Below are 14,064 nucleotides of genomic sequence, written 5' to 3'. Positions count from 1 at the left end.
AAACCTGCTTGAGGTCATTAAATGTTCCGTTTAGTTCATACACATTACCAGTGGTTATTATTACACATTTAAAACACCAATGCATATATTCACTGTGCATTGTTTGAAGGTCTTATGGTTGTTATTGGTTACTAGGTGCACTAGTACCATGAAGGGTGGAGGAAGGGGTAAGGAACCACCTGTTGCAGGGGAGGTCGCTGGCAAGCGTCCCAAACGTAAATGTCTGCAGTGGCACCCACTTCTCTCCAAAAAGGCTCTGGATTTCTCTGAGGAGGAAGAAGAGGAGGATGAAGAAGAGCTGGAGAAGGTAAGTGTGTAACGGCTTGACAGGTCATTTTTATCACCTAATCCTCAAACTCAGGAGAAACATCAGTTTCTCATACAAACGAGACAGAAAACAGGGGACAGCATTGCATCTGATTGGTTGTGATTGTGTCTCAGCAGCCGGTGCTGTGTGGCCAGCAGCAGGGGTCACAGTTGCAGTGTGGGAGCAAAACAGAGGAAGTGGAGGAGGACTCCAATGAACAGCGGGCTCGGCGGCCAATGAATGCCTTCCTTCTCTTCTGCAAACGCCACCGCTCCCTGGTGCGGCAGGAACATCCCCGCTTGGATAACCGCGGGGCCACCAAGATCCTGGCCGACTGGTGGGCTGTTCTGGAGCCCAAAGAGAAGCAGAAATACACCGACATGGCCAAGGAGGTGACGTGCTCTCTGACTCTTGCACGTGTACTATCCCTTTTTCCCACTCTCTTACAGTAGCACCAAAGTAACTTGACAGTGTGAAACATGATTTTACATTTCTTTTAAAGAACTGGTGCAGCTTTGTTGGTGATAAGCTTCTGGATTGGCTTTATTAGTGTTTAAAAAAGCAGCTTGATATCATACAAAATGCAAAAAAAAGCTCATAGCAAGAGAAAAGAGTTGTTCTGCACGAATGTCCGTTTTATTGAAAGACATCATGAAGGCTATTGTGTCTTTGTCTATGTTTAACAAGTTAACCAGCAGGAACCTTTGATTTGATTGACCAACTGCAAAAATCTGCTTGTCCATGCAACAGAAAGTGTTATTAACATTTCAACAGCTTTGTTTTGTTCTGATCAGAAGTTATAGAAGATGATATCAGGTTTATGGCCAAACATATTTGATGGCATTAAAATGTCCAAAGCATAAACACTACTTTTTGCCAACTATCCCAAATTGCACAAAAGTGAGAATCACAATTATGACTTATAAATCTCTAAATTCATACCTTTTCTATTATTATTATTTGTAAAGGAGTGAGTGAAGGATGGATATTTGTGTGAAAAACCACACAGTTTTTATTAAGCTAATTTCTCATATGTATCCACAATATTTCATGTTATCATAAAATACTTTATTTAGTATTGATTCATATATTTTTCAAGTTTTGATTGTAACCAAATCAGTTATGTTCCTTCAGTACAAGGATGCCTTTATGAAGGCAAACCCGGGCTACAAGTGGTGTCCCGCCACCAGCAAGCCAGTGAAGAGCCCCTCTGGTCCCCCGGTCAGCAACCCCCGCAAAAAAGTTTGGTCCTTCTCTTCCAACTCAACCAAGGACTCCCCCACTGCCAAAAAAGTGCCCAAAACTGATAGCATGCCACAGTTGAACTTTGCCATGGCAGGTGTGTATGATAAAATATTGTTTGTTCAGTGACCAAGTCACAACATTTTGGATGGTTCTTTAACTTCTGTTGTTCTTTCAGACCCTACGAAGATGGGAGGCCTAAGCATGCTGCTGTTAGCGGGGGAACATGCCCTCACAAACAGAGAGGTAGGCCCCCCATGGGTGCATCCTTACAATGCTCTCAAGTCAGACCAATCACTGATGCTATTTTATCTGTACATGTGTGTAAATAATGTCTTCTTATTTCAATGTGTGACTAACCCCAGTATTGTGTTCCACTGCAGATCCCTTCCAGCACTAAACCCAGGTCACCTGACGCAGCCAGCGAAGGGAACTCCTTTCCAGGGGACAAGGAAGAGGTGTGTTCTGAGAACGTGTTATATATATACTCTGTACATTTTACACCTGATACTTGACGCTGTGATGTCTCTCTTAAGCAGTTCACTGATCTGATTTGACGACACAGAGAATTGTGCAAAGCAAAAAACTAGATGTATACACCATCAGCACAATACCTAGTCCTATGTTGGGTTGCAGTGGCTTGTGGTTGAAAGTAACCAAGTATATATACACAGGCACTGTACTCAAGTAGAAGTTAAGGTGTGTATGTTTCTATTTCAAGAATGATTTATGATAGATTCTATTTACAAAAGGGATCCTTACGGAGCCCCTAAAGGGTCATGAAGAGAAAAAAAAGTATCTTGTGCGCACGATACACTTTCTCTTGCGCACGCGAAAGTTACCGGTTCGCCAAGTAGGAAGTGGAACACACAGGAGACAACCATTTCATTGCAGACTGTTATGTTTATGTGGGGAAATGACAGTGCATACATTATTTGAGATATATTTCGAACTCAGACTTCATTTTAAGGACATTTCGGCCAGGGGTGTAGAGCTATTTGCTTAAGACCAGATTGGCAGGATAGTCTGCCTTGATCTATGAATTCATGTCCGTGACTCTCACAGTATCTGCTGCCCACAGCTGTTTTATAGAAGGAAAACCTCCTTCACTTCATGAAATGGCTGCAGCACCAGGAGGCAGCAGGACGTGTAACTCAGCCTCTGAGAAGTGCAGCACCAGCACGTAAAGAGCTGTGCCTTTTACGCACCGCCTTCACTGTGTTTACCTTCATCAGAACAGCTAAAGAGCGACTGCAGGATGCTACGTTTTAACTACACACACACACACACACACACACACACACACACACCTCTACACACATCAAACTGCCATTTTATTAATTTTATTATAAGGAGAGTGTATAAATTACTTTTCATGGTAATTTGAAAACAAATGCCGGTGTCGGACACACACACAAACACACCGAATACATAGCGGAGCTGAGCAGAGCACAAACACACACACACATCATGCGCCTTGGTGACTGGACATCTCCTTCATAAAACGAGTAATAGGGGGAATAATCTGGCAGTTCGATGTGTGTAGAGGTGTGTGTGTAGAGGTGTGTGTGGTAACGTAGCATCCTGCAGTCGCTCGTTAGCTGTTCTAATGAAGGTAAACACAGTGAAGGCGTTGCGTAAAAGGCACAGCTCTTTGCAGCTGGTGCTGCTCTTCTCAGAGGCTGAATTACACGTCCCGCTGCCTCCTGGTGCTGCAGTGTTTTCATGAAGTGAAAGTGCTCTCCTGTTTTGCCAATCTGGTCTTAAGCAAATAGCTCTACACCTCTGGCCGAAATGTCCCTAAAATGAAGTCCGAGTTCGAAATATATCTCAAATAATGTATGCACTGCCATTTCCCCACATAAACATAACAGTCTGCAATGAAACGGTCGTCTCCTGTGTGCTCCACTTCCTACTTGGCGAACCGGTAACTTTCTCGTGCGCGCAAGAAAGTATCTTGTGCGCACGAGAAAGTATATCGTGCGAAAGAGAAAGTATCTCGTGCGCACGAGAAAGTATATTGTGCGCACGAGAAAGTATATTGTGCGCACGAGAAAGTATATCGTGCGCACGAGAAAGTATCTTGTGCGCACGAGATACTTTCTCTTTCGCACGATATACTTTCTCGTGCGCGAAAGTATTGTGCGAGACACTTTTCTTTAGGCGCTCTAGATCCTAGCATGTTAGTGCGTCAATTTTTACAATCTAATAATATTTTTTTTTATTTATTTATTTTTTTATTCTGGAATGAGCTAGTCTTCATAATGACTGCTTTAGCTTTCGATCGTCTCCAATCAAAGGATTCTAACAACAACATTTGTTATAAAAACCAGCACTTATACTTGTACTACACTTTCTCAGTTTTCCAAATATTTGAATGATTATGAGCTGAACCCACTTTAACACTGTGTTGTTTGATGACCAACAGAATTGACTTGTTTCTGCTCACCCTGTTTTAATCTCCAGATTTTGTCTGGGACAGTACCAAGCAGAGTGCCTGACAGTACTGGAGGCAGTGTTCAGTCTGCCCCCCCCCAACTGGCAGAAGTAAGACTGAAATACAATTCATGAATGATATACCAGTTTCTTCTCTCCAAGCTTTCTATAGTTACCTCAGTTTATGACAGATGACATTGATAACAGTAAAAACTACTTTTTTTGTTCAGATCTGTGTACTCCTTCGGTCACTGCAAAAATAAGATTGATATTAATCACAAATTACTGCTTTGTGTAACAAAAATGATCTATATCTAATCAATAAAAAATGCTGAGAAAATGATCTGAAAAGCCGTTCTAGTGCCACCTTTAGGCCAAAATGTTCAAACCAACAGAGGCACAGCTTACTGCACTTAAAGGTAGGGTAGGTACATTTGAGAAACCGGCTCGAGATACACTTTTTGTTATATTCCATGGAATGCTCTTAACATCCCGATAGCAATGAATATCTGAAGTGCTTTGACAAAAAATCCATAAAAAATGTCATCTGTGGAAGCTGTAGTACTGTAAAAAGCACGACCAATCATTTTAGCCGGCCCGGCTAAAATAACTGGATGGCCTACCTGCCTGTCAGCCTTCCATCTGTGCACAAACTTATCTCGTGCCCTCATTGGTCATGTGCGCGTTCGTGTGTGTTGGAGGAGGGGCTCTGTAAGGAAGTGGCAGATTTTTTCCGGCTGTGTATTTTCAAATTCAAGCGATCTCGAGCCGGTTTCTCAAACTTACCTACCCTACCTTTAATAAGTCAATATTAAGATTATAGTTGCATTTTACCAGTATAATGTTTTTATCTTTACAGGATATTTAACAGGATTTTACACTGCTTAATTTCATTCATTTTCTGGTTTCTCAGTTTATCTCTGTTTTAATACTTTAATTTAATTTTACTACACACATTTTAAATCTTATTGCCTCACTTTTAATAATTGTGTAGGGATTTCCCTCGCTATTTGACCACATTTGATACATTTCTCCTGTTAATATGTGGCTGTGACCATATATCACTGTACTTCAGTCATGGTTAAAGCTGTGTCGTTTTACATGTGATGGCGTTCATAGCTGGATTGGAACATTGATTCATGATGATGGTTATCAAGGATGCTAATGTTAGCCTCAGTGAGGCCCGGTAACCCAAAGTGAGCCAGACAAGTTGAACTAGCTTTTAAGTAGAGGCCCAGCATTTATTTTATCCTACTGTAACAGTTAACATTTGTTGTTAAAAATAAATATTGCTAAATAATAATAGTGGTCTCATAAGTGTCCCTCACTGTGTGTCCTTACTGTGTCCTCAGCCGTCTGTCTCTGCTCCTGAAGGAAAGCCCTGCCCACAGTCTGCTCTGTTCCAGCTCGCCGAGGTAAGGACAGTCTTCACACAGTTCATCTTAAAGTGGACCTATCATGCTATATTTGAATAATATAGTGTAGGGCCATACCTATATAAGGCATATTTATACTTTTTTTTTTTCAAAATACCAAACAGATCATGCATTTTAGCCATGCCTCATTTCGCTCAATTTGAAAAATGTTAGCTCTGTTTTTGCAAGGGCTGATTCAGTGAGAACAGCACCATCTACAGGCCTGGCATATGTACTACAGCGTCTCCAGCGCTTTCGAACGGCAATGGCCGTGGCTGTCTCCTCCTGATTGGTGGAGTTGGCCCAATAGCCGTAGCGCCACCGTCCTGACGTCAGGACAGTGTTCAAATCTGGATCAGTTTTTATCAGATCCGTTGCAGCCCCTTTTTTAGAGATTTGGGTATGGAGGAAAATAGAGAGGGTTGTGTTTTCTGACACTTGGTGAGTTCCCTGGAACACCGGGGACACATATTCATGTAGAAAAGATGTACAAAAGTGCATTTTGCATGATAGGTCCCCTTTAAGTAACACTTTGCAGCTTTTTTAAATAACCATGAGAGCATGCCATTTAGCTGATGGCACTGTCACATCAGCATTCTATCACCACAGAGAATACAAGATTTAAAAAATGTGACAAACCTAACAAAGGTGACTTGTTTATAAGTGTCACATCTTCATCTGGAAAACAGTCAATATTTGCTGAAAGCAGACAATGACATTTTGTACATGTACACGTTTCCTTTTATCCATATACTCAACAGCACAGGATATAGTTAAAAATGAACTGCATAAATCATAATTAATTGTTTCAAAGTAGGTCCACATATAAGTATATATATATATATATACTGTATATTTGCATAGAAAAAAACAAGATTTGTTAAGGGCACACTTAAAAAAAGAAAAGATGGGAGAAATAAATAATTCAGTCATGATTGAAAAAGCTAGAGATATTACACAATGCAATCAGTAGACATTTTTGATCTATTCAGAAATCAAATATAGGATTTAAATGTAGAGATGTATAATTGGTAGCATAGACTGTTTTAATGTTATATTTGTCTTTTGTTTGCTAAGATGTGCTTAGCCTCTGAAGCTGGACAGATGGACCCAGTGGGGTCTCAGTCTGAGGTCTGCCCCTCCACAGCCACCCCTCTGCTAACTGAGGTCAGAGCAGAGATCAAGGAGGAGAGAGCCGACTGGGACGACGGTCCTCCCCCCCCTCAGACATCACTTCTACCTTTGCTCTCCTCTGATGCCATTCCCCCACAATGCAGCAGCCAAAATGCACGTGTCAAATCCAAGAGCACGAAAAAAGAGATGGCCAAGTTAAATGATAATGTTGAGATACCTTCCCCAGCTAAGAAAATCCTCAAGAAGTGTAACCATGCAGAGTCAAACGTGGACAGTGTCTTCAGTACAATTGAGGCAGTGGCCAAAGGGGTCTGGAAGGACACCGAGGAGACCCCCAAGAAGAAGATCCAGGGAAGTCCTAGTGCTGGTAACTCAGCTGTGCTCAAAAAGAAGAATAAGCCCAAAGTCAAGACCTTTGTTCAAGAAAAAGAGGAGGAGATGGAGGAAGGCAGCGGGCAGTGTGGGCAGACCTCTTCTTCTGAGGTAGAAATTAAGGAAGAGATGGCCGACGTCTGTCCCAAACAAGACGCTGAAGAAGATAGTTTAGGAAGCAGCATGGAAGAAGCCCCGCACTCCCCCTGCAGCCCCTCACCTTCTAAGCTTAGAGAGGAAGACAAGGGGAAGGAGAGGTCGGGTGAAGGGAACTGCGACTCCACCGCAGAGCACCACGGCTCCAGGAAATCAGAGCGGAGCTGCAAAGGCGCCTTGTACAAAACGCTGGTTTCTGAAGGAATGCTGACTTCACTGAGAGCCAACATAGACCGAGGTATCCTTTTGAATTCAAGAAAACACCAATGATTACATATATGAGGCATAATCTAAAGCTAATGTTACAAGCCTGTGTTTTTCATGTAGTTAATTCATATGAATGAATAATAATAATAATAACACGTTTATTTAATATAGCACCGTTCAGAGAAATACAATTCACAAAGAAAAAAGTAAAAAATAAGACCACAGAAACATGAAGATCATAAAAACATGTGCCAGAAGTTAAGGTCAACATAAAAACAAAGCACAGGCAACAAAGAGTCCCAAAAGGAACAAACAAAATAACCTAACTTCACACACATCACACACACATCTCAAGGAGACACAGAGGCCAATGTAAAAAGATGGGTCTTCAGTTGTTTTTTAAAAGCTTCTACAGAGACTGCAGACCAAATGTCTGTATGGAGGGAGTTCCATAGTGTTGGAGCCACCACTTGAAAGGCACAGTCAGCTTTAGTTTTAAACGAGGCCGTGGGACAGCCAGTAGGCACGGGTCTGAAGACCTGGGGGACATACTGGTGATGTAGGGATGGAGAAGGTCACGCAAGTACTCAGGTGCTTGTCCATGCAGGGCTTTATAAGAAATAACAAGAACCTTAAAATGAATTCTTAACCGGATGGGGAGCAAATATAAAGATCTTAAAATGGGTATAATGTGAGTCATCCTGCTGGACCTGGTTAACAGTCTTGCAGCAGCATTCTGGACCATTTGGAGACGGTTCAGGGATGACTTGCTGAGACACGTGAAAATGGAGTTACAATAATCCAGCCGGGATGATATGAAAGCATGAATGATCCTTTCAAGCTCTACTTGATCTATTTCTGTTTGTCTGAACTGTTGTTTGTTCATGCATCCTCAGGTAAGCGCGGTGCTTTACGTGCTTCTGATCATGATGCCAACTGGAGTGATGACAGCTGGTCAGTTTCTCAGACGGGACCTAATAATCCCAAAAAGCTGAAAAAGTCCAAGTCCAAGGATGAGAGTTCTCAGGGGTGAGTGACGTCTCCTTTTATAACTGTTGTACCTTTCGTTGTAGCATATATTACAAGCGTTTCAACATGTGCTGAGAATCTTTTTCTCTTTTTTTCTTTTTGTAAATCTACACCAGTCAGTAATTACAGAAGCTGCTCACACTTCTCGTGTATTTAGCTCGTGCAATGAAGCAATGTTCATACAGGGTTTTTCTTTTAAGATTTTAAAAATACATTCCCTGGTCTGGTACTTGTGGTTGTGGCTCTTTGTGCACTATGGGTCTTAATAACGTGGTAGTCACAACCTCTATTATAGAAATGTGAAAAAATGGTGACTCCAAGATCACAGAACTCATTGAGAAGTTTGTCTCTGAGTGCGACCCAGAGTAAATCCATACAGCAGCTCCTGGATCAGCTTAAGTCTCCACCTCTGGGTCAACCAGCCAGCTAACAGAATGCAGTAACAACAGACTAGTTGCTTGTTTTCCAATTTCTAAAGCAAAATCGCCTGAGTACTGTAAAGTTAAAATGGCCCATGGTCACAATTGTGAATCACAGCCAGGTTCAAACGTCCTGTACATCTTTGTGATATGTACAGGTCAGTGATCTAATCCTGTCTGTCACCTGCATGTCTGTATGCTTTCAATTATTATTAAATCTCTAACAACCTACTGCGCCTCCAGTAATATAAGTCCCACCAGTTGATGACACTTTGCATTTTAACAGTATCAGAGTCTTACTGAGAACAAATATATTGCTGACCAAATTAAAAACTGATTATTAACAACGACATCCAGGCAACTAATGTGATGAAGGAAAAAAAGAAATGAAGAAACGCACACTAAGAGAAAAGAAACACTAATAATGTCATGTTGCAGGGGATTTCTTCATGTTTATATTAAACATGTATTTAACAGTTTCCTTGCCATTTCTTAGTGTAAAAGGATAACAGGCATTCAGAAATGGCCCATTGAGTAGTTTGTGTAAACAACCTAATTACCATAAAATATTGTTTAGCGATAATAATATTTAATAAAAAATGGATCAAGACCGCTGGTGATGAATGGTTTTCCTGCACAGGATCTCTGTATACAATATTAGCTCCTGCAATTTACCAAATGCACCCATAATATTCTGTCCTGTCCAAATCAGCCTTTCTGCTTCTACTGTCTTGATTCTTTTTCTAAAGTTAATTCATAATTTCTTCAGGTAATATATTATACTTAACCTAAACGTTGCATGAAGAAAACATGTACCGTTGATACGCAAACTATGCTACACACATTCTGAATGAATTCTCCAGAGTGCGTGTAACTGAGGAGGAAGGTGTTTGATCCTCTGTCTGTTTGCCCTGCAGGACCAAGATACTGCTTTGTTATCATTGTTAGGCAAGGCTATTGATTGAATGCTCAGTTGTGTGAACTCTAAACTTTGCTTGTCAGCCTGGGGAAACTGGAGGAGGAGTTTGAAAGGAAGTTTAACAGCCTGCCACAGTATAGCCCAATGACATTTGATAAGAAGGGGACTACTGTCGTAAAGAAGAAGAAGACTGACAGCCCCAGCGTCCAAGAGGAAGTCTCTAAAGCCGGGAAAGGTAAAAACAACAATAAACAAAAACAATGAATGTTGTTTAATACGCTTTCATCTCATCCATGTCCCACTCAGCACCTGTTTTTAGAATCATGTTTGTCACACCGGTGGTGTTCCGAGCACGTTTTCCCCTTGTTCAAGCAAAAACATTTCAACTACATTAAATAACATAACATTGCCATGCTCTTTTTTTCTTATCTGTTTGTTGTCGTATCAGGATCATCTCCATCTCAGAAAAAGACTTCATTCCACAAGATTGTTAGGAAGCAAAAACTCAAAAAGGAGAAACCAGGTGCAGTGGACAAAGGTGAACTAGAATGTTAATGTTTGAGCATAATGACGTAGGAATATTTGTTTTATAGGTATATTGCCGATTCCTCTTGCAGTTGCTTATTCTTACATTTATAAAAAAATTAAAAAATGTCTTCATTACTGCTTTAAAATATCCTTTGGTGAGAAAAACGACTTACATATTCAGAATGTACCTTTTACAGCCCAAAAAAGTCCTTAATTTGCAGTAAATAAGGCTGTAACAACTGTGTAATTCATGTTATACACTCACATGATTCAACTCGCACTCTTCATACAATATGTGCAGAGGTCAAATCATTGAATTGTCCTCTGACCTTTTCTCCACCACAGGGGCACTGAGTGATTCCACCATGCTGGATTCAGCTGCAAAAGCCAAATCATGTGCCCCCATTGCCATAATGTGCCCGGATGTCCAGGGTGCCAATAGTATGGAGATGCTTGTTGGTAGCCAGAAGAGGAAGGCAAGAAAGACCAAGATCACACACTTGGTGCGCACAGCTGATGGCAGTGTGTCTCCTGCTGAGGGTGAGTGATGACATTGATCAGTGTTGGATTATAGGGTCTGTCTCGTGTCTAAAGAGTCCAAGGTTTGATTACCACTGTATTTTAAAAAAGCATGTTAGTGCTTTGAAACATCATGAAAACACAATTAAACACAATTAAACTTTAAAGGTGCATGGTCACTACTGTCTTATAGGAATACAAACCACAATGTTTTACCTCCTGTTTAGACTGCAAGCATGTCAGAAATGTTTTTCACTTGTCTCAAGCAACAGGTAAGAACTGAGACACCTCGCAGACTCAATGGCCTAGAAACATGGACCATTGTAAAAATAGCCACTACATTAGGTCAGGAGAGAATGGGGATAACAAGTTTGATAAAGAGGACTCATTTCTGGAACTGTTGGATGGCACATGGCTGTACAGAAGCTGCGGTAGAAACCAATGGGATCTTTTTGGATTATTGAATGCCATCATGCCTCGTGCGGTAAGAGCTGTTAGTAGGCCTGTCACGATAATTAATTTTGTTGGACGATACATTTTCCTGGAAATGATTGCGATAAACGATAATATTGTCGGCACTGTTGTAAGACCATTTTAGACCACTGACAATATATAATAATAATTCAAGTACATCCTTTCAAACATAACTTTTTATTGAACATTCAACATTGCAAATGAAATGTGAAATAATATTAAAATATATAAATGATATATAATAAATAAAACAAATTAATTCAATTATAATAAATTAATTAAATCACACACAACCAAAACAATAAATTAAATAGACTCAGGCTGGAAAACAGAGCTCTCTCTATCTATCGATCTATATATATATATATATATATATAAGTAAATAAATCTATAAATAAATATGAGCACACATTGTCTCACAAGCAAAAAAAAACTCCTTAAAACAACAGTCAAGTGTACAGTCCACTGTCCAAAGACCCAGATGCCTCAACAGGCCATATCCAAATCTGTTTTTCAAAGTTTTCGAGCAAGGAACACCAACATTCATTTCATTTCATTTCATTTCAAGCCTTTATTTATCCAGGTGTATCCCTTGAGATCATTGATCTCTTTTTCAAGGGAGACCTGAGGCCTGTACTACGAAGCTGGATTTTCGCTTAGCCGGCTAAATTCAGGGAAATCTCGGGCTTTCCGGTCCTACGACGCTGGTTCTCTTTTTAGCAAGCTAGATTTCCATGGTAACTTATGCTGAGCGGCAAACCTGCTCCGGAGCAGGTTAGGTGGCAGGCTAAGAGATCAACTCAGTGAAAGCACCGCCTGCTGACCAATCAGAGCTCCGTGTGCGGAGTTTAAAGCGATCAATTCATATGACAGGAGGAGAAAGGAAATACAGTTTAAACTGCCGTTGCAGGAAAGACGACCGGCCAAAATCAACTGACTGTGTGAACGTGAAAATTAATAGAATATCCCCTCCCATCTTCAGAGCAATCTGACTATTATAACATTAGCGTTAAGAAAGCTTACTTAAATATCTGCCACGACATAAGTAACCGGATCAAAGTAACATTAAGTACAGTCCGCGGCACTGTGAGTGCAGACGTAGATGTGTCCCATTATCATTCATATCATATCACATCATAATGTATCATATATTTCCTTATCTGAGTCAGCTTCTTGAGCCGTATCTGGCCGTGCAACACTCACAGTGTCACATACTGTATGCAGAAGTATTATTTTAAGCAACACATTAAGTTGACGAAACACTCGAGTCAAATGTAATTAAAGTCAGATCCACTCGTGTCTTGGACGGGGCAGTGATTTCATAAACCTGTTAATGTACGCATTCAAACACTTTTTCTTTTACCAGCTGTATTCACCTTGCAGGTGCAGCTATGTGGCTTTTATCCTGGATAAAGTGTTTAAGTCATGGATGTTTAAAGTTTAACTTCTTCATATTTGACTAATATTAAAGTTCACTTTTCATTCAGGAAGTATGACGCTGCGCTGTCAGTACGCTTCTCCGTGTTTGAGATTGGTCGAATGCTCCAAATACCACCCCTTTCATGTGAACGCGCACCTAACTAGATAGGACACGGCTGGCTTGAGCAATCCACTTGATAACCAGCGTCGTAGTACAGTTTAGCGAGAGCGCGTATGTTTTGGATTGGGCCAACCGGCTAACTCAAACATATCCAGGTTAAGTTGAACCAGCTTCGTAGTACAGGCCTCTGCTCAAGTAGACATGTTTGCATTGTCGGGCAAATGCATCTTTGATTGTAAACTGTCGGGAAGGTGGGGGCTCTCCATCTCCAGCTGCCGTGTTTGCTCCCAGCTGGGAAAACGGAATGGGGTTGTTGTGTTTTAGGTGTAGTTTAAAATGCGTGGTATTAGCTGCTTTTGTCGCTACCTTTTTTAAACAAATGCGACACACCGCCCGGCTCATTCAAGTCCGTAGGTTCGCCTCGTTGATTTAGCTTGAATCCAAAATACTGCCACCCCGGAGAATCGAGATGTGTAGTTAGGTTTTGTAACCAATTCCATTTCACTTTAAATTCCCCGCGAGTAAGTCACACGTTGTCTCCCGCTTGTCGCTATATTATTAATTTGGCTGCTACGCTGCTGCACGTGCACGCGGAGTGTCCTGACCTGGTTGTGTGTCAGCCCCGCCCCTCACAGCGCGCGTGGCCTGCAGCCACAGCGCTCCTGGCAGCCACAGCGCTCCTAGCTAAAATGCTGGTCACATCCTTATGTAAATGGAAATTTATCGAGCTCAGAAAAGTTATCGAGTCCATTTTTATTTATCGTATGATAAGTCAATTTAGCGATTATCGCGACAGGCCTACTAGACTAGCCGAGGTAGAACTACTGGCTGAGGGTGGCCTTCCCCCTGCACAGTCGACTCCAGCCCAACCTACCCATCCTTGGTGTTGGGCCGCAGAGGCTGCGGGTGCCCCGCCCAAGAAGAGGACTAAGCCTGATAGGCTGTCCTCCAGGGTGGACCTGCTCACTACTGAGCTAGCCCAGATGAAGTCACTCCTCCTGGCTCTCCATTCTGGTGCCCGTACAGAGCACGCCGCTGCACCCAATCCACCCGTGGCTGAGCTGGTTCCAGATGACGATGTGGCAGCTTCAGCCACTCATTTTAATGAGTATGACGAGGAGAGCCCATCCCATGCTTCTGGGCCTGGCTCCTGTACCTCAGCTCATGGATCCTCGGAGGGGGCAGATGACGGCTCCATGGGTGCCGTCATTCGCATGGCACTGGCTCGCCAGCAGCTGGATGTACGGCAGCCAGAAACAGCGCCTGCCAGTGCGTTCTTCAGGCGCACTCTGGCACCCGCCACCTTTACCATTCCTCCCTCTTGTGAGTATCTGAGGGAGTTACATGCATGCTGGAGGGACACTAAG

General features: G+C 41.9%; 1 protein-coding gene across 5 annotated transcripts in view; it reads left to right on the top strand.

The window, feature by feature from the left end:
• LOC117472157 (HMG box transcription factor BBX) overlaps positions 1-14,064 on the top strand; it is a 35,018-nt gene that overhangs the window by 6,233 nt on the left and 14,721 nt on the right. For 4 of the 5 annotated variants that reach the window (XM_034117301.1, XM_034117299.1, XM_034117298.1 and 1 more), the window contains 12 exons: positions 136-307; positions 442-699; positions 1,442-1,646; positions 1,728-1,795; positions 1,933-2,007; positions 4,016-4,096; positions 5,338-5,400; positions 6,478-7,300; positions 8,166-8,298; positions 9,720-9,871; positions 10,085-10,174; positions 10,510-10,704. In XM_034117301.1, the coding sequence (XP_033973192.1) occupies positions 149-307; positions 442-699; positions 1,442-1,646; positions 1,728-1,795; positions 1,933-2,007; positions 4,016-4,096; positions 5,338-5,400; positions 6,478-7,300; positions 8,166-8,298; positions 9,720-9,871; positions 10,085-10,174; positions 10,510-10,704 (2,302 nt within the window). In that variant the 5' untranslated portion in view covers positions 136-148. The remainder of the gene's footprint in view (positions 1-135; positions 308-441; positions 700-1,441; positions 1,647-1,727; positions 1,796-1,932; positions 2,008-4,015; positions 4,097-5,337; positions 5,401-6,477; positions 7,301-8,165; positions 8,299-9,719; positions 9,872-10,084; positions 10,175-10,509; positions 10,705-14,064) is intronic. The other variant, XM_034117302.1, reaches the window with a different exon arrangement.

This window comes from Trematomus bernacchii, unplaced genomic scaffold, assembly GCF_902827165.1.
Source record: "Trematomus bernacchii unplaced genomic scaffold, fTreBer1.1, whole genome shotgun sequence".
Taxonomy (NCBI): domain Eukaryota; kingdom Metazoa; phylum Chordata; class Actinopteri; order Perciformes; family Nototheniidae; genus Trematomus; species Trematomus bernacchii.
This window is presented reverse-complemented; position numbering and strand designations above follow the sequence as displayed.